This window comes from Melozone crissalis, unplaced genomic scaffold (genome assembly GCF_028551555.1).
Source record: "Melozone crissalis strain CALT ecotype California unplaced genomic scaffold, PUWL_Pcris_2 ptg000081l_1, whole genome shotgun sequence".
Taxonomy (NCBI): Eukaryota; Metazoa; Chordata; class Aves; order Passeriformes; family Passerellidae; genus Melozone; species Melozone crissalis.
This window is the reverse complement of record NW_026535858.1, coordinates 5,490,317-5,510,569: the sequence shown is the minus strand read 5'-3', so window position 1 is coordinate 5,510,569 and position 20,253 is coordinate 5,490,317. Positions and strand designations below refer to the sequence as shown.

At 48.3% G+C, this 20,253-nt stretch overlaps 3 protein-coding genes across 3 annotated transcripts in view; 1 reads left to right on the top strand and 2 right to left on the bottom strand.

The window, feature by feature from the left end:
* The first annotated feature begins 2,998 nt into the window (after positions 1 to 2,998).
* Positions 2,999 to 5,623, top strand: LOC128946561 (toll-like receptor 2 type-1). Its single transcript, XM_054290440.1, has 2 exons — positions 2,999 to 3,471; positions 3,511 to 5,623. The coding sequence occupies exons 1-2, from the start codon at positions 2,999 to 3,001 to the stop codon at positions 5,621 to 5,623; spliced, it is 2,586 nt and encodes an 861-aa protein (XP_054146415.1).
* A 2,057-nt stretch (positions 5,624 to 7,680) lies between these two features.
* On the bottom strand, positions 7,681 to 11,057 carry GPR75 (G protein-coupled receptor 75). The gene has a single exon (XM_054290345.1). It carries the CDS (start codon positions 11,055 to 11,057, stop codon positions 9,528 to 9,530), a length of 1,530 nt encoding a protein of 509 aa, XP_054146320.1. The 3' UTR covers positions 7,681 to 9,527.
* Positions 11,058 to 16,030: 4,973 nt separating this feature from the next.
* Positions 16,031 to 20,253, bottom strand: part of PSME4 (proteasome activator subunit 4) — a 44,926-nt gene continuing 40,703 nt past the window's right edge. The window contains exons 44-47 of the mRNA XM_054290266.1: positions 20,026 to 20,188; positions 19,112 to 19,245; positions 18,167 to 18,301; positions 16,031 to 17,536 (exon numbers count right to left, since the gene is read on the bottom strand). Of these exons, the coding sequence (XP_054146241.1) occupies positions 18,167 to 18,301; positions 19,112 to 19,245; positions 20,026 to 20,188 (432 nt within the window). The 3' untranslated portion in view covers positions 16,031 to 17,536. The remainder of the gene's footprint in view (positions 17,537 to 18,166; positions 18,302 to 19,111; positions 19,246 to 20,025; positions 20,189 to 20,253) is intronic.

Genomic DNA, 20,253 nt, shown 5'->3' with positions numbered 1-20,253 from the left:
ATAATTTCCCCATGGAACAGTCTTGTGCCCAGATTCCCCCATTCCCAGCCTTCCTGCCAGCACAGAGCAGGAAAAGATGGAATCATTTCACCTTCTGCTGCCTGTGCCAGGGGCTGGCTGGATCCCCTCGTTGTGGCTCCGAGCTGCACAATCCCTTGGGACGGTTTTATTTTGGATCAAGGCTGCCCTGATGGAAGGCTGGAGCCCCCCAGCTCTGGGCAGCCTCAGCATCCCTCAGGCTGTGCCAGGGGAGGGAACACAACCCAGTGACTCTTCCTGCTCATCCCTCCTTGTGCTGATTAGATCAGAGGGCAAGGCAAGAATAGTTATTTTGTGGAATGTCCGAATTCCCCTCGTGGGGAGGAACCCCCTGGAGGGAGGGGGAAGCACATCCCTGACTCAGAAGTCACAGCACCTGGTGCCTCCCAACAGCAGCTTTTGCCATGGTGTGAGCAATCAGGCTCTTGGCCAACCCTCGAGTCCAGGGTTTCCTCGAGGTGTTCCTCAGCCCCGACTTCCCCTTGCACAGGAAGCTCCACGCTCACAGCTCTTCCTGCCTCGAATCTGGGCTGTCCCAGCACCCACATCCACCTCCAAAAGAAACTTTTTTTGCTCTCCCATCTCCTCCTGACCAACAGCTGGCTTAACTTTGCTCCTACACCTTCTGGAAGTAGAGCTGTTTCACACAGACAAGTGCATTTCCAGGTCATAAGTACCCTGTATTTTTATCCAGCACCTAAATCCAAGCCCACCTTAATAAGAAAAGCTCCTGTGAGGTCCGGCCTCCTCAAAGCTGGTGCTGATCCTGTTTGGATTTGAGCAGCTCCTGTGCAGGTTCAGCTCTCCTCCATTAAGCAATATTCCCAGTGCACAAAAAGCCTTTTCCTGCAGAGAGAGATGGAACAAGTGGCACATGACCTGTTTTGGGAATTAATGCTCTTGGTCATATGGTGTGGGCCTTCCTTGCTCACTCAGACCTTTCTTGTGTCCTGCTCTTCCCTCAGCTCCCAAAATAAGAGGTTGCTTAAAAAAAACCACAGAGAGGGTGTTGGATGAAACAAATGACAGAATTCCAGCACAGGGAGTTGGTGGCATAATTCTGCTCGTAACAAAAAGCTGCCTTTTTAACTCTGTCCCTTGAGCAACCATGATTTTGCTGGCCCCTGTGCTAGGATGCAGCTGTCCCAATTTCCCAAAGCAAGGCTCATGAGCAGGACTGCTGTATTCAGATGGAGAATTGTCCAGCCACAGGGCATCACCCCACACTGACAGCAGGAGCAAAACTCTTCCCTGACATCCCAATTTATCAATTCCTGTCCCTTTTATCAAAGCAGGTTGGGATCTGTCTGAAGAAGGGATGACTGTGGGCAATTCCCAGAACCTGCTGCAGCAGGGAAGGGCACGGTCAGACCAGACAGACAAACAGCACAAACCACCTTGGGTTGTTTTCCAGCCCCCAGGGCAGGACAGAGAGGCACCTGCACTGCTGTGAGAGATTCCAGTCACTGCTGGTTGCAAAAGAGTGGAAAAAACCACAATTGGAAGCGAGATAAAGGCAAGCTCTGGCCCCAGTGAAAGCTCCAGGTAACAATTTAGAGTAAGATTCTTATTCAGGTGTCCCTGTGGGGCATCAGCTAACTCCAGGATGTGTGATGGCCTCTCCTCCCCACTCAAGCTGTTTTTACATTATTTTCTTTGAGGGAGAGGCAAAGCTGAAGTTACATTTGATGTCATTTCATGGTTATGAGGAGTTTGTGTGACTTTGGTCACCAGCATGGGCTAACAGCACAAGTAACCTGAATTTCTGAGATAATGAAGGAGGAGTCAGCTTTGGGTGGATCACTCCTTTGGCTCTGTTCCCCTTAGCAGTGTTGTTTTTGACAGAGCATGACCACAGCACCAGGGTGTTGCTCCATTCTTTGCTCTGTGTTCTCCTGGAAGGATCACTCCGAGCTCCCTCAGCATTCCTGCAGTCTGAATCCCTGCTGGGTTCTGGCCAGCCCATGCCCTCCTCGCTGAACTCCATTTCTCACTTTTTCCCCCCACCTATGATGCTGAGGCCGAGGCAAACCTCGGGACCACGCTGTGATGCATTAAACGAGCAACTTCCACCTTTTATTTCCCCCTCGGGCACGGGTTGGGCGCGAAGGGGAAAACTTGGCGGATTTCCGCGGGGAGCATCATCTCCGGCACCTCCTCCTCCTCCTCCTCAGGCGGGCACAGGGGAGGGGGCGAGGCTGGGCGGTCCCGGGGTGTCCCCTCCGCTCCAGCCCCACAAAAGGCACCGGAGGCAGCGGAAAGGGAGAGAAGAGCACCCAGGAGAGCAGGTACAGGGGGCAGAGGGATGGGAGGGTGGCTGGAAGTGAGGAGAGATAAATTAAAATGCTTATCAGACTCTGGGGGTTCCTGCGGGATGTGGGGTGGGCTGGGGTCGCTGCTGGCAGTGGGGACGGAGCTGGGAGGTCACTGATGTCCCTTCCCTTCAGCTGAGCAGCAAAGGGGACTGTGGTGACACAGGTTACTCACATGGAGCTCTGCACCTGCCTTTGCAGGGAAAGGCTGGGCTGATCCCATATCCTGCTCCCAGGAAAGCTTACTCTGACAGGAAAGGCCAAACAAATGGGCACTGGTGAATGCAGGGCAGGGCAAAGCTCCAGGGCTGGGCTCAGGGGAAGATTCGGGATCACACAGTTACGTGGAGCTCCCTGGGGTGACACTGGAGTGGCTGAACAGGTTTTTTTTTTACTTGGTTCCTGTGCACTGGGATGGGAGACATAAAACCTGAGTCCCACAGAGCCATGAAGGGCATTTCCAATTGTCTTGGTTTGAAAAGACAGGCGTCTGCTAAGGAAGGCAGGAGCTTCTTTTAAAATGGAAATGCAAACCCTCTTCCTCCAAATTATTATAATTTGATATGGACTTCAAGCAAATTTGGATTATTTTAAAGAGCATTCATTAACATATTATAATAATGGATTTAACATTTATTTTTTCCAGGATGAAGATCCTTCCTGGCTGCCTTCATTTCTACTTCATTCCTTTCTTACTCAGCGGGGCACATGGATTCCTAATGTGGAGAACACCTCCAGCCTTCCTAGTTTATAACTACTCCTATTCAAATCTCTCCTCTGTCTCAGAAGCACAGGCTCCAAAAACAGCAAGAGCTCTCAATTTCTCACACAATGCCATTGAAAAAATTACCAAGGGAGACTTGGAAGGATTTGACTGGCTGGAAGTTCTGGACTTTTCCTACAATCGGATCAGGGCTGTTGAGCCTGGAGCATTCCAGAGTCTGCTCAGCCTGGTTTCTGTGGATTTATCATTTAATGATGAGAAGCTGCTTCTGCCAGATCTCCCATCCCACCTGAAGCTCTCACCTGCTGGCAAAGCTCCAAGGTCTTTGCAGCTTTCCAGGAATTCTGGCAGATCCTCAGGGGCTGCTCTGGAGCCTTCTGCTCCTGCAGAGGAGCTGTCACGTTCTGGAGTTCGGTCTCTCCTGCAAATCCTTAGCCCCAGGCTCAGGAGAAGCCCAGGGAATTTTCTTAGGAAGGGAGAGGGGAACACAACAGCCCTTCCCACAGCCCCACCTGAGCCCACCCTCTGTGGAACTCCCATCAATGGGACACTCAACCTGTCCCACAGCAACCTCACCCAGGACGAGCTGATGTTAAAACTGGACGAGGATCTCTGCAAAGCCCAGCTGGACAGGATTTTGGAGCTTGACATCAGTCACAACAACGTGAAAATGGATCTTCTGTATCTGTTTACCCTGTTCTTCCACATGGAAAACACGCTGTCCATCGATGCCAGCTTCAACAAGTTAACCATTAACATCCTGGATGCTTCGTCCTTCTGTGAGTTCCCATCCCACCAGCTTTTGTTCCTAAACATCAGCAACAACCCCATCAACAGCCTGGATACGCTGTGCCTCCCTTCCAGCATCAAGGAAATTGATTTGTCCTTCACCAACATCAGCCAAATACCCCCGAATTTTGCTAAAAAATTGGTTAACTTGGAAAAAATGCATGTTCAAGGCAACCACTTCATCTACAGAGTGTTCTCAGAAAGCGAGAACGCACTTCCAATGTGTGTCCCTCCCCCTGGAACTGTGCACATCAACGCCATCTCCTTTGTCAGGAAGGAGGTTGGGACACCCATTGAAAGCCTTCCAGACAAAGTGAAACACCTGGGGATGTCCAACTGCTCCATTGTGGAGCTGCCAGAGTGGTTTGCTGACACAGTGGAAGAACTGCTATTTCTGGACCTCAGCAGCAACTTCATTTCTGTACTTCCCAGTTTCCCCCCCTCCCTGCAGCATCTCGACATCAGCAACAACGACATCAAAGTCATCTCCCCCGGCCTGAAATCCCTCTCCAACCTAACAGTATTTAGGATTCAAAATAACAAAATTACGGGTGTACACATGGAGCTTTTTCCATCAGCCTTAAAAAAATGTGATCTTAGTAAAAACAAGGTGAAGGTGTTGTCCTTAACTTCTGCCCTGGAGAAGCTGGAACACCTCAATGTTTCTGGGAACCTGATCACACGCCTGGAGGCTGCTGGCCACCTTCCTGCACTGACCAGCCTGGACAGCAGCCACAACCTGATCCCAGAGCTGCCCGATGGCTTTGGGGCATCCCTCCCAGGGCTGAAGTACTTCAACCTGTCAGGGAATAAGATCTCCTTTCTGCAGCGTGGCTCTCTCCCAGCCTCTCTGGTCGAGCTGGACATCAGCGACAACGCCATCACGACCATTGTGGAGGCCACGTTCGGCCCGCTGACGAGCCTCAGGCTTCTGGCTGTCCAAGGGCACCACTATTTCTGTACCTGTGACCTGTACTGGTTCGTGAACGCTTACCTCCACGATCCCCAGCTGGAGATCAGGGGCAGGGGGGCCATGAGGTGCAGCTTCCCCCCGCAGCGCCGCGGCTCCCTGGTGGGCAGCAGCCGCCTGACGCTGCTGCGCTGCTCCCTGGGTGTGCAGCTGGCCGTGACCGCTGCCGCCGCCAGCCTGGCCGTGCTGGCCCTCACCCTGCTCTGCTGGAGGCTGGACGGGCCCTGGTACGTCAGGATGGGCTGGTACTGGTGCATGGCCAAGAGGAGGCAGTATGAGAAGAGGCCAGAGAACAAAGTCTACGATGCCTTCATCTCGTACAGCGAGCACGACGCCGAATGGACCAAAGAGAACCTGCTGAAAAAGCTGGAAAATGACGGGTTCAGGATATGCTACCATGAGAGGGATTTTAAGCCAGGGCATCCTGTGCTTGGGAACATTTTTTACTGCATAGAGAACAGCCATAAGGTGCTTTTTGTTCTCTCTCCCAGCTTTGTGAACAGCTGCTGGTGCCAGTACGAGCTGTATTTTGCCGAACACCGGGTCCTGAACGAAAACCTGGATTCCCTCATCATGATCGTGCTGGAAGATCTCCCACCCCACAGCGTCCCACAGAAATTCAGCAAACTCAGGAAACTGCTGAGAAGGAAAACTTACTTGAAGTGGAGCCCTGAGGAACACAAGCAGAAAATGTTCTGGCATCAGCTAAAAGCTGTCCTAAGAACAACCAACGAGCCTCTCGTGAGAGCGGAGAATGGATCTGCTCTGGAGATGCAGGAGCTGGAATGAGACCCAGGGAACTCTGAGGGCTGTGCCTGGAAAGCCTGTGGTCAATAAAAGCATTTACCTCCTGCAAAGACTGCTGTGATGCCCAGGGGTTTGTCTGGGGGACTGCAGCACACTCGTTATTCCCTCTGATAAAGAATTGTGACGGGATGAGACCCGAGCACTGATAAAAAGCCTTTTCCTCCTGGATGCTTGAATTTGTCCAGCTATTCCCAGCATTTCTTTAAGTGCTGTGGATGTCACCTGAAAGGAAGAACTGCTCAGGTCATGCTGCATGTCCTTGCTGCCTTCCTGAGGTGGTGGCAGTGAGGAGTGGTGTCTTAGGACTGGACTACAGATTCCCAGTTCTGGGACAGCTTGAGGTGGGAACACGCCCTGTGTGCAGGTAGGAGAGCCACAAACCATGCTGGTGCACAAGGAGCAGCTCCTTTCTTTGCTTTGGCAAGGGAAGAGTAAAGATTGACTTAATGTAGCCCTCTGAGAGAGGCTAAACCCACCCTGATACAGATTTTGGGTTCAATGACTGCTGGAAGAGATGAGACTTGAAAATCTTTTGTAAATTCAGAATAAAATATACAACCAGACAGTACAAAAAGAAACAGCTGAGTGTTGTGGTCTTTGCTGTTAAATGACTGGGGTGAGCCTTGTTTAATCACAAATCTCTGGGGAATAAGCAAGTTGTGTACATTATTGTTTAGATTTAGGAAAGTTGCACCTCACACAGTCACCCTGACCCACTTCCAGTGGACTCAGTACTACCTCTGCATGGGCCTTGCCCTCACCTAGTGCCATTTGATAATTTTATTTATTGTGCTTGGGAAAAACCAAAAGAAATTCAGCTGATCCAACTCTCATATTCAAGGGAAATCAACAGACTGTGACAGAAAATAAACACCAGGTGAGGACAAATTATTTGGTTTAGCATGACTTGGACTTGCTCCTGTGATGAGCAAACACAAACAACTTCCCAGTAGAAAATCCCCAGTCCAGGAATGCAGCATGTTTGGAACACAGACAGTGAAAAATTCCTTTTCCAATTCCAATTCCTGCCTCTGCTGTGACAAAACCAGACCAACACCAACCTGTTTGCTGCCAAAAGGGGGAACATGCAACAACATGTCCACTGACAGAGATCCCTTAGAACTCAGTGCAAACCCACCTTTCCTCAGCAAAACTATTTGGCATCATCAGCTTTGAGGTTTTGTATATTAGGATAAAACCCACAATCCTGCAGGCCAGCAGCTGAAAAAGCCAACTCTTCACCACAGAGATCTAGGGCTTAAAAAGACTGTGAATTATAGAAATATTAAATATTTTTGTTCATTTAAGCAACCAGAAGTTGCTTGTTAATGAGATTAATGAGCCACAAGTAATTAATCAGTTGTTTTTCTAATAACCTTTATGCTTTCCTCTTTCTAAAGCAATTCGTGGTCACATTTCTCACTTCCTCTCTTCCCACACACTTCCCACATCCACGTTCTGCTGCTTCCCTCTCAATTCCACTGCTGCTTGTTAAACTTCAGTGACTCTTTACTGGTTCTTTACTGGTTCTTTACTGGAGCTTTACTGGTTCTGTGCTCAGCAGGCTTCTGATGGAAGAGACTAAGGGAAAAAAAAGGGAGAAGTTACACTCCAGAAGAGTCTAATTCAATTACTTTATCAAAAATTTGATTATTTCAGTCAATGATTCACTGCAAAGTTGTACCTGCTTTCAAAATCCAATCTGGATTTATTACACCCATGAACCTCCCACAAAACAGCTATTTAGTACAGCTGCAACTGTAAATGCAACTTAAATGAGGTTTTGTTCCTCCTGCAGATTAGAAGGTGCTGCACTTTCCTATCTGGCACTGTCACACTGTACAGATTAACACCAATGTTAATTACACAGGTGGTGTTAAGGGCACAGCTGGCACCAGGGGCTAACTGCCAAGAGCTTTGATGGGATTTCAGTTCTTTTGTCACTCAAAGGCAATAAAATCTCCTGCTTGGCCCCTTCTTGCTTTACTCCCACATGAAAACTCAATGCAAATGTTTAATGAGGTGTGAGTGGTTTAATTTTCAAACATGTGATGAAGTTCATGTGATCTAATGGCACAGGAGAAGTTGCACACACAGCAAACCCCCAAAACTGCCTCGTGTGTATTTTTCCCTCCAGTACAATTTGTACTGAAGAGAAATTCAAATACAGAACAGCCAAACAAGATCTTTTCATTATCTTTTGTGCCTAGTTTAGAAAGAACCACATTACTCATTTACAGAAAAAAAAAATCTGGGCAGAGAGAAAAGATTTATGGAAATAATTTCCATTTTACATTTGTATTAGAAAGTTGTTCACACTGATTTTATTGCGAGAAAGCTGGTTTGAATTATTCAGAATTAATTAATATTCAGTGTTAAACAAAGAGCAGTGTTACAGGAGAATCTTGAGAACAGTTTGGTTAACAAAAAGCCTGAACCAACAACTCACAGACAGCAATGATGTGGACATTTTTTTGTCTCTAAAGTAACAAATCACGTTCCCATCACTGTCATTTTCCTGGAGATGTGGCACTTCCCATAGCAAGGCATCAAAAGCCTGTGGCACAATTATTTTGGAGACACTGAGGCTCTGCTGAAGTCCACAGAAGCTGAAAGGTGATTGCTTGTTTGGAAGAGATCTGGCCCACTTAGAGCAAGAAATGTCTAATTTAAATTGGACAGGGGGGAATTCAGGGGAATTTAAATGCCTCTGGATTGTTTTGTCTCCCATGGAATTCCCACAATAAAATACAACACAAATGGGTGAATTTATTAAAAAATGCTTGACTTCTGTTATTTGCTCTGTGTAGACCAACAGACGAAGTTTCTAAGCAGACAGATGAACTCAAACTGATGTTAAGACTTAACAAAACTTCAAAAACTTGTCATTCTGGTTTTAGAAATGTTAGCAGCTGTCAGTTCTGGCTATCAGGAATGGCCAAATCCCAATTTATACAAAGTCATGGGCAAAAGAGCAAGCAGCAACACGACTCTGTGCCTGACAGCTGACCAGTTAGGGAATTCCAGAGGTGACTGTGCTCCTCCTGGTGTATCAGTCACATAATATTGCAAAATTCATCTTTATCCTCAAGTAAGTGCATATAATTAGGTAGTGCATGGTTATTTCTATCAGATGTAAAACACTTCTCCAAATTATTTTGGGATACAGAATGCCACCATCATTAAAGTCAATGCCCAGCAGGTATTAATGTATGTACTGCAGAGGTTTGTCCCAGGGCCACACTTCCCAAATGTCCCTCCCAGTGGAAATAGAACACTGACCAAACAAAGAAGCCAAAACTGAAATCCTGAACTTCAGCTGAGTTCACAGAAATTTTGCCATTTACCTCCACAGAAGCAGAGTTTCACCCTGTGAAGATAAAGGACTTTTGTCAATCCTGAAAAACATTGATTCTTCTAACCTCCTGCAACAGGAAGAGTTTAAACTCAAATACTACCAAGCATCTCCCCAGTTCTTCCTTCCTGAAAAGACAAGGTATTTATAAAACTTGGTGTTGTCATAGGATGGTTTGGGTAGGAAGGGACCTCAAAGATGATCCAGTTCCAGGCATCACCTTCCCTGCCCCAGGTTACCTCGAGCCCTGTCCAACCTGGCACAATGACATAATGAACCACACAATCATGGCATCTAGGGCTTTTTTACTCGCCCAGCAGTAAAACTTAGTAACAAACCCAAAATATCCCCCTTGCTGGCTCCCCACGGCAACTCCAGAGCGCGTCAAGGAGGCGACAGCCCCGCGTTCGCTTCCACCGCACACGGGAGCGGTGTTTCTATTCACTGGCAGCAGCAGCAGCACGGAGTTTGGAGCAGTTCCTGTCCAGAGCAGAGCGGGAGGCCCTCTGGAAGGGCCGGGAGGTGCCGAGGCTACACGGAGGGCAGCGGTACGAGCCTGGCAGCGCCGCATTCCCGCCCCGCCGAGCTGCCCGAGGGATGGAGCGCGGCGCCGCAGGGCTTGGCGAAGGCGAAGGCCGCGGGCTGCAGGCTGTGCGGGGTGCTGGCCTCGGCCGAGGGGCTGCTGTTGTACACGCTGTAGTAGGGCTCGATCCGCGTGTTCATGGGCGTGGAGCTGCTCTGCCCGTAGTGCTGCTGCTGCCCCGCGGACGCCTTGGGGCTCAGCACGCTGTCCTTGGAGTGGCTGCCACCGCACGCCTGCTCCAAACCCTTCTTCTGGGCCTTCGGGGACAACATGTAGGCCGAGTTGGTCTCGTGGTGCGACGACTTGTTCCTGTTGACCTCCAGGCTGCCTTTGCCCATGGCTCGAAGCCTCGTCTTGTGCTTGCAGCAGAAAAAGACCAGGGCCACGTACTGCAGGCACCAGAGCATGCGTCTCCGCAGCCCCGCGCTGTTGCGGGAATATATAAAGGGATTTAATCCCGACTTGAAAAAGATGAGGGTAAACCCGCACAGCTCGAACTGGTAGAGCACAAAGCCACCGCTGCTGGACAGCATGTCCTGCACCAAGGAGATGGCCAGGGGCAGGCAGCACACCAGCACGGAGAGCACGATGACCACGCACGTCACCACCGCCTTGGAGTCTTTGGCCGTGGCCAGGTTGACGGCCGAGGCCAGCGGGAGCCGGCCGGGGAGCTTGGCATGGCCGTGGGGCGGCTTGCCGCAGCTCTGGGTCCTGTAGAGAGCGGGCACGGCCCCGGGCCCCGCGAAGGGCTGAGCCCTGGCACTGCCCACGGCCACGGCGGCAGGAGGGCACCGCCTGGCCCGCGCGTTCCTGCGCAGGGCCTGGGCGATCATCGCGTACGACACGGACACCACGGCCACGCAGCAGATGAAGTCGGTGACATAGAGGTAGAGGATGAGCCGGCCCTGCCCGCGGGGCAGGCTGGCCATGGGCAGGCAGAGGCGGGAGCCGCGGGTGCGCAGCGTGGCCAGCGTGGCCAGGGTGAAGCTGGCGGCCCAGAGCAGCAGCGTGAGCAGCAGCGAGCAGGGCGCGGAGGCGGCGCGGTGCGGCTGCTTGCCCAGCACCATGCGCAGCCGGTGCAGAGCGATCACCGCCACCGTCTTGAGAGACATGATGATGAAGCCGGAGCTGGTGAGGTGGAAGGTGAAGCAGAAGGTGCCGGGCACGCCGCGGGCCGGGCCGAAGAACAGAACGAAGGCGAACATGGGGGCGGCCACGCCGCAGATGAAGAGGTCGCAGAAGGAGAGGTTGAGGATCATGAAGTCGAAGTCGGTGCGGAATTTCCGGAGGGCCGGGTCGAAGAAGGAGAGCAGCACGATGAGGTTGCCGTAGGAGCCGAGGCAGAAGACGAGGGCCAGCAGGGAGGCGCAGGCGGCCAGCGTGGCGGCGTGGGTGCCCTCCCGCAGCTCCGCGGGGCCGCTGCCGTTCGCGCCCAGCTGCTCCGCGGGCCCGGCCGGCAGCCGCCCCGACCCGTTCATCGCCGCCCGGCCCCTTCACAGCCCGCTCATCACTGCTCGGCCCCTTCAAAGCCCGCTCATTATTGCTCGGCCTCTTCACAGCGCGCTCATCGCCACCGCGGGTCTCCCACCTTGCCTCCTCACCGCCCCCTCACCGCCGCCTCAGGGCTCCCGCCCGGCCCCCTCACCGCCCGCTCGCCGCCGCCTCAAGGCTCCCGCCCCGCCATGGCGCCCGGCCCGGCCCCTCCCCGCTCCGTTCCGCTCCCTCCGCCGCGGCGGGGCCGAGCCGGGGCAGAGCCGCGGCCTCCCCGCACTGCCGGGCACGGGCGGCCCGCGGGAGGCGGCACCGAGCTGGCTCCAAAGCCGTGCTGGCGCTGCATGCCCGCCGCTGCAGGTCGGGGAGCAGCGGTGATGCGAGCGGGTGGAGCAGCACAGAGAATCACAGGAGCGTTCGGGTGGGAAGGGACTGCAAGAGCATCTCGTTCCTCTCCCTGCCATGGGCAGGGACACCTTTCACTAGCCCAGGTTTCTCCAAGCCCTGGCCATGGACACTCCAGGGATGGGGCAGCCACAGCTTCCCTTGCCAGGGCCTCACCAACCTCACAGGGAAGAATTTCTTCCTAATATCCAATATGAACCTACTGTCTTTCAATTTGAACCCTTTCTCCCTTGTCCTGTCACATGCCCTTGTAAATAGTGTTGCTGCATCTTTCCTCTAAGTTTCCTTCAGGTTGCAATTAGGTCAGCCTGAAGCTTCTCTTTTCCAGGCTGAACAATCCAATCCCAATTCTCTCAGCTTTTCCTCACAGCAGAGCTGCTCCATCCCTCTGATCAACTTGGTGCCTCCTCTGGACTTGCTCCAGCAGCTCTGTCCTGTACCAGGACCCAGAGCTGGATGCAGTGTTACACATAGGGTCCACCCAGAGCAGAGGATCTGTGCTGGCTGTGCACCAACACAACACCTGCCTCAACCCAAAACCTGCTCAGCATCAACATAAAGCTCTGCATGCTGCTCCTGCCCTGCTTGCACTTCTGCATCCCCTTCCTGAGCCAGCTCAGTGGGGCCTGGGTGCTCTTTGTGTTTGCTCAGAAGCAAAGGCAAAGAACCTTCTGTGTTCCCATGGGGAGGGAAAACATTCAGCATCATTTATCTCTTAACTGCCAACTGCTATCACAAATAGAGTAGTGACGGATAGCTGAGCATTTAAGGGATGGTTTTGAAGTACTTACAGAGATGTGAGGGTAAGGAAACAACTCCATGCACGTTCTCTGAGGCAGGCACAGTTGAAGGGCCTCCATGGCACTGGAAATCCAGGTGGAAGAGACCAAAATCCAGCCAGGAAAGGCACAAAAGCATTATGAAAATACAGCAGAGCCAGTATTTCTGACTTGTGCATGCACTTGTCCTACAATCATTATATACACATTAATCGATTGTTTTAATAACCATCCCCTACCCCAGTGCTTGGTGCTTTACAGAACCATCCAGACAGCCACAAATGTGCAAGTTTGATACCTGAAAGCTTCCCAGTGCCACCTGCCTGTTTCTTTTTCAATACCTTCATTTCTAAACCCCAGAGCAATATTTTTATAACCCTCTGGCTGGTGACAGCAGCCTGGCCTGTGAGCCTTGCCCTACTAAACACGCTCCCAGTGGCAATGGGAGTGGATTTGTTCTTGGGGAAAATGCCAGCAGCTGGCTGCAGCAGTGCCTTGCAGCCTGAGCACATGCATTTTGGCTTAATTTTGTCCTTAAACTGGCTATATACAAGAGGGAGAAGGTTCAAAACCCAAAACATGGTTTTCTGTGGCTTCAAATTATCTCCTCTCTCAGCTTGGCTGCCTCTTTATTTTCCCTTACTGTATTTTTGTTTGTCATTCACAGTTAATTTGAAATCTGTGGGTGAATCTTGGCCCTCATGAGTAAGAGTTGCTTTTTCACAGACAAACTGCATCTCCCTCCTTGAATTTTCTTATTTATAAACATTATAGGACATTTAATTATGGGATTAAACAGGAGTGACAAAATCTTACCCTAATGCAAGAATGGGGTTTGGTTGTTTTACTCCTCTACAGTTATTAACTGTGATTTGAAATGGAGGGGAAATTGTAGCTGGTTCAAGGCTGCAAGCCCTAAACATTCCAGCAGAAAATGAGAAGGGATTGTTCTCAGGGAGCAAGGGAATGAGCTGAGGCAAAAAGGATCTCCCTGGGAGCACAAAGCTCTGCCCAGCTGTGGCACAGCAAAGTGTCTCACCAGTCTGTCCCTTTTAAAAAGGACTTCTTAGCTTTTAAAAGAATTAGCAAAGTTTGGGTGGGGGAGAAAAGTAGGGGGAGAAAGTGTGTTTTGCAAGGTAGGAATCACAAGAGCAAAACTTACCTTGCACAAGGTACAAGGCTATTTACTCTTTGCAGCAGCCAAGCCTTCCCTTAAACTTTAATTCCTTAAATTACTTAAAAAGCACTTAAAAATCCAGTGCTCTCTAGAACTATCAAGCTTCTCATTGTTCAGTCTTGGAGTTCCTACTGCATAAGGAGAAACATTGTTCCCAAGGCATTTTTGACAACGGTGTTCTGCAGATATTTGCTGGAAATTACTTTTAATTGTTGAAATCTGTCCTCATCTCAGCCAAAGATTTGTGTCTTATGATTTTAACAAAAGAGTTCTAGGAGAAAACAGCTGGAATAATAAAAGGGGAAATTAACTAAGAAAAAACATAGAAATAAAAGCCAGGAGAGAATAAATAAGAGTAGCAGTGAAAAGCTTTTAACAGAATACTTTCAGGGTGAACTCAGCTGGGCTTCTACCTGAATTTATTGTAATATGACTGCACTTATTGCTAGAACAGATTTATTTGGTTTATTGCTGGTTTTCCTAAGAAGCCAACCAGAAATGATGGCATCTCACATTCCCCAAGGGAAGTGTGTGTCCAGCTCCATCTGCAGCAGCAAAATCTGCTCAGCAACATCCTACATCTTGCACAGAGTTTGTCTTTGACATTAACCAGGCTGTAACTACCTCTGCACCAGTGCCCTGAGGGCCTTGCCTTGGATTAACCACCTGGAACCCCTTCCTTGGAGCAGGGATTCCTCTGCCTGCTGGCACCTGGGAAGTCTAGAGCAGGCTGAGGTAAAATGCCCCTCCTTTTATTAGAAACAGAATTATTAGGCAATTAAAAGTTGCCTTTCAGGTACTGCAGGATGCTATGAGGATGCAAAACACATCAGCTGGTAACTCACAGCAGGGTTAGAGTTAAAATCTTCCCAGGACAGTGGCCAGCAAACCCTTCTGCTGCCACAGGGCTTGATTTTCCTCTTGTATCTTACCAGATTATTGTGTTTTCCACAGCCCTGGGGAAAAGGGAGCTGGAGGCTCTGCTGCAGGATTCCAGGAAGCCTGAAGCTGTGGAAGGAAGTGTGAGACTGAGCAGGGTGTGGGATGCTGGGGATGCCTAACTGTGAAAAACTGACAGGAGACATCATCACATCATCCAGAGCACCCAGCACAGCAGTCCCAGCAGCCTGGGGGAGAAGTGAGAAGGGGGAAAGGGAGATACCTGGACATAACAGGAATAAAGTTATAATATACCAGAAACAAGGAACTTCATCCCTTTGCCTCTTTAATTAAAACCCAAATCCATTAATGAACTTGTTATCAACACAATCCACCAAAGCTGAAACTGTGGTACCACCTAAAAGCACAGGTTAAAAGTCTAATTTGCCCACTTGTAATTTTCTTATATATCAAAATAAACATCAAATATACTCACTTGATTATGGAAATATGGGAGATCACACCATTTAATGGTCTAGCAAGAGTCACTGAGCAGGGCATCACTGGCAATTTGAGTGTTTAATAACCAAACCAAACCCCCAAAAAATCCAACAAAAACCCCCAACCTCAACAAACCAAACCACCTCCCAAACCTCCCAAATTCTGCCTTACATCTTTTCTTTCTTTGGTGCTTCCCCATGATGGTCACAGGGTATCTGTGCAGTCTGACAGGTGGTCACTAAGGATGTTGAGGCTATCAAACTATGCTCAAGATATTATTCCATCTCCTTTCCTGTTCCAAGGGGAAAAATTCTCTCTTCTCCTGCTAGAAATCTCTCCCTCTCCAGACTGAGGTGCTGCAGTTGGTTTATCTTGACAGCTTCAGGGAAGAGACAGTACAAGACATCAGTGGTGAAAGTTCAGAATTCAGGATGTGGGTATTGCTTGGGGAAAGTTAGGGAATAAATCCAGTAATGCAGTTGTGGTGTTTGGTGAAGATTTGGTGGTAAAAAATTGTTCCTGCATTTTCAGGACAAGAGACTAACAACCCTTCCCTCACCAAAACTCAACCAGCACAAGTTTGCTCACGCTACCACAGATGTATTTTATCCTATAGAAATGTATTTTGGATATTTTGCTGTATTTACTGGGGGATCTCTTTGGGTAAAGCAATTTACTGTTGATTTATGAGGTGTTGGGAATTAATACCAGTCCTGACCAGAGCATGATTCCCTACAGTGCACTGAAACCTCAACCAATTCCAGCTACACCCTGACTAAGGAAAGAGAAAAGAGATTCCCAAGTACAGCACAAAGCAGCAGAACACCACATGCATTATCAGCTCCAACACTTCATCAGCCAAGGATCCTTTAAAGATGATCCTCTGCAGCAAAGGCTTTCCATCACCTGTAAAGATTTAATTCCATCACTTGCAAAGATTTAATTCTATCAGCAAAACCCTCTCCAACAAATACTAGTTTCTCCAGTTCTCAGAAGTTTCACAGGTGTTTTCGTGGCACAAGATTTTCCCATAAATGTAAAAGCTGATCTCCTAGACATCAGAACAAGATCTTTAATTAGACCTTAATGATGCCTTAACTCATTACCAAATCCCAGGACAAACACAGGCCTCATCCAAGCTCAAAACCACTGTAAAAACCTCAAGTTACAGTCTCAAACCAACACATTTCCTCTTTAGAAATACAGGAAGATGCAGTAGTTACAAACAGTCCATTTATTGGGTCTTAAACTACGTACACAATTGAAATCATAATTTTGGCACTACGCTATACAGTGGTTACATCCGTGTGCTGACACTCCTTAAATACGGCCCCAGGAGCACTGCTGTGCTTGGAAATCTGGGGGGAGCCACACAAAGGTCTCAGTGCTCCTGGGGGATTTTGCATGAAAAGATGAAACACACACCAGTTTATGAGTTATTTCCATGTACCTCATGTTCTATGAATGGATCACACCAGAATATGTGATGTCAGCATTGAGAAATGGCCACACGTGTTGCAGTAAAATCTGAATGAGACACAGACATGAGATACAGGAAAAGCAAAACAAACCCTCTCAGACACAAAGAGATATTCTGTTAAAGAAAATAATTTAAAAAACTAAGAATGGCATTTGTTTTGATACAAAAGCCAGAACCACTACTGTATTAACATCTAAGTATGAATCTTTACAAATTAATCTCACAATGGTGTTATGTAAAAGGTTGCAAACTGTACAATGTTTTGTCAATGCAATGCCTCTACAATTTATACAGTCTTTTACAACTATGTAACACATAGTAAACAGCTTGTTAAACAGCCAATTGATACCAGTCTCTTAACAAAGCTGCAGGCAAGAAAACACAGAGCTTCCACAATCTTCAAACAAGATATGCTTGCTCAATCTTTAGGAGAGTACACTGTTAAAAACTGCCTTTCCACACTGTGCATACATTTCATTCCATGAATTCAACCACCACTAACAGTCCATCATTTCCTATCTGTGGGTTCTAATTACATGGAAACACCCATTTCCCCCTTAAAAATGCAGAGAATCATAGATTTTTTTTATTCCACACATGATCAAGACACCCTTGAAGGCCTGGCCAGGCAGCAGGAGCTGCCCATGCTGCCTCCTGCCACCCCTGCACTGCACAGAGCTCAGCTATTTACATTTGCACAGGGGAGAGAATACAAAAAGGCAATGCTGCCCTGAGGTGGACTGGATGGTGCTCTAATCCCAGTAGTGAAAAATAAAACTCTGAGGAAGGAAGGAAGGCTCCCAGGGCTGTGTATGGACTGGGGGAGGAGTTGCATCGGCAGAATCGGAGAGCTCCACTGGGAAATTCCTGTTTGCAGCACTCTCTGGTTCTGCACATCCTTAATGTGGGAACAGGGGGCAGGAGGAGGGAGTGAGGGATGTGCAGTGTAGGTCACTGTGTGCAAGGAAGCAGAAACAAGACTGATGTGTGGTGCAGGCCAAGGAGAAGGGTCTTGCCATGGACTCACGATGAGGCCCTGCAGGTGCAGCCTTGGGGCTCCCCCAGCTGCTCCCTGGGGAGGCGAAATTCCTTTTGAGTAGAACCAGGTCTCTACGTTTGTATTTAACAGTAGTTTTGATTAGGCATCAGGATTTCCAGCACAAAGTTCTCTACATGATCAATTTCTTTTGAGTTTCCTTTATTTCGCAGAAAAATTCCTACATCCTCGTTTTCCCCAGGAGAAGCCTGAAAAGAAAGAAGAAAAAGAGTTCAAAACACAAATATTGCCTCATGCTCTTGTTCATATGAAAAGCTTAATTAAAGTTTCTCTTGGAATACTGTCACAAAACATCACAATACAATAGAGATGGGAATCTTGTGGTGTAACAAAGAGAAACCCCAGGAATGGATTCACTCTTTGGGGACATGCCTGTGTGAAGAGCTCTGGCAGCAAAGCCAGAGTGTGGAAGAGGAAACCAAGTGGTAGCAGCCATTGCCCATCCTGAGGTGTAGGTGATAGCCTGGACTGGGTGGTGTAAAGTCCTCAGAGGCATCAGAAGTACAAAGCAGCACTTTAGGGGCACTGCCAGGCATTTAAAAGGCAGCCAACTGGCAGAAAATGGAGAAATAAATAAAATAAAGGAACATCAATATTCAAGAAAAGAAGTGTAAATGTCTTAGCAAAGTACAGGGATGCACAGAAAGGTGAGCAATATTTTAAATATTTAACCAAAATAAATCTGACCAAAACCACTGGAAGATGCAAAGGGCCAGAAATTTGGCTGCAGCATTTTCCCTGTGGTTAAGGATTCTCCCTGACTCTGGAGCAGAATTCCTAAGAGTGAAGCTAATGGCAAAACCCACCAGCTGACCCACCTATGCATAATAGCAGGGTGAAACCAGGAGGTCAGTGAGCACCAGGAGTTGGTCATCTGTGAACTGCTGCTTGTGCTCCTGCCAGTTGTCGTGGTGGGTCCTCCGGAAATTGGACAGCGTCTTCTTCACCGTCATCTGCCAGCACAAGTGGGATGCAGCTGTCAGCCAGGGACACAGCTCCACACCAAAACCAGTGTAGGACACAGCAAACACAACTGCTCAGTGCCACCAAGGCTTGCAGCAGACCCAGAGGATAGGAGGGCTCTGGGGAATTCAGCCCATGATTTTAATTTTCACAGTTCTGGTTAGTCCTTTGGCCAGGGTCATGACTCCAACATTCTTATAAAAGGGATTCCTGGGCCTACAATTTTGAGCTGGGAAATATTTAGAGATTCTTATAAAATAAAAGCCAAGTGCTTTTCCCCACCTGCCTTTTTCTTAGCTGTTTCAAAAGGGTGTTTTTGGTCTGAGAACAAAGGAATTCTTCATCTCACTCTGACTAAAACAGTCACAGTCAACAAAACGCAACAGACAGGGCAAAACAATAAGAGTTAAAGGCAACAATTTCTTTAAAAACTTATTTCTAGGGCAGCTCATAACACTTCATTTTAAAAATTCCAGACTGATGTTTTGGTTTAGGTTGATGTTTCCTAGAATGGCATGCACAAAAGGGACATCTTTAATGAAAAAACCCCACTTTCTCCATATAAATACAGCTCTTGAAGCTTTCAGTTTAATGCTTTAAATTTGAAAGCAAGGACAGATCTACTACAGAAAATACTTAAAAGCAGGTCATGCTTTAAAACTATTAGGAGTCATTTAGTAAAAAGCAGCAGAAATTAAATTTCTTAATAGGTTCCTATGCTTTTCCAGGAAAAGAGAACTAAGAATGAGTCACAGGTATTCAGCTGTGTTCTGTTGAATTGAGAGCTGCTGTGTTTTTACCTCAATAGGCTGGGGATCATTGAGGTGGGCACTGAGATCCATGAGGAGCTGTGGCATCCAGGTGGGCACATCGTAGGGACTGGACAGGATGCAGGCACTGAGCCCCAGGACGCCGGCGTGGCGCTTCACCAGGTCTGCAAAACCCAGCTCAGTTAAAGAAAATCAGCAGCAAACCCCTGGCACTACAGAGACCTCCAGCTCTGCAGAAATCCAGAGAGTTCTACAGACATCAACTTATGGACCTCCAGATTGGTTCTGCTTCCTTACTCAGAATCCCAGATTCGTTCTTGTCTCTTTAATTTTTTACATCTTCTTCCAATAGGAATCAATCTGCAACTGCTGGACACTTTATAAACATTTCAAATGAGCTTCCCTCTTTCAAAGAAACTAATGAATAACTCATGAGTGACATCTACACATTCCCTCTTTCTGCATTCAGAGTGTTTTCCCAAATCCCAGAACTCCTGGACAATATGGAAAGCAAACTTCTGGGTCAAATGACTGTGACTCAGATGCATTTAATGCCCAGGCAGAAGCCAAAGTTCCAAATCAGGGTTAACCAAGGGGGTTTTTGTTCCGGTTTATTTTTTGGTTGGTTGCTTTGAGTTTGTTGCTTTGTTTTTTTTAGAATAAAAAATCCCACTGCTAACAAATAGACGGTAAGGTGGGCAAGAAGTGAAACTATGTTGTGACTTTATTTATTGAGGAACTTGCTATCCCTCATCTGTGAACTGGAAACCGGCAAAACCTCTTTAATGTTAATTCTAAAAGAGTAAGAAATTCATTTAACATAGGAATACATAATGAAAATATTTGCCTTTGCTGTGTATTCTTACCATTAACATTGCAAATCAAATTCTGTGGCAGTCTATGCTACCCAAACCACTGATTTTCCTCCTGAGCTGCTTTCTTACCCCCTGAAGGAATTGTGTCCCCCACTGAGGCCAGGTCCCTCTTCCTTTTCTTGGGGAGCCTCATCTTGCAGAGCTGCTCGAAGTGAGTCTGCATGGGCGCGTCCATGGTGAGGAAGTTGCACTGCAGGAGCCCGCTGAGCGTGGTGGCTGCCATCTCCCTCACCTGGCCACACGTGGGACACAACACAACTCATTCATTTATGTTTATTTATTTGTGCTATTACTGCC

Bases quoted from the DNA above. Each gene is read 5' to 3' on its own strand.
- LOC128946561 (XM_054290440.1), top strand. From the start codon at position 2,999: ATGAAGATCCTTCCTGGCTGCCTTCATTTCTACTTCATTCCTTTCTTA. The intron at 3,472-3,510 runs GTCACGTTCTGG...GCAAATCCTTAG, and splicing joins TCTGCTCCTGCAGAGGAGCT to CCCCAGGCTCAGGAGAAGCC.
- GPR75 (XM_054290345.1), bottom strand. From the start codon at position 11,057: ATGAACGGGTCGGGGCGGCTGCCGGCCGGGCCCGCGGAGCAGCTGGGC.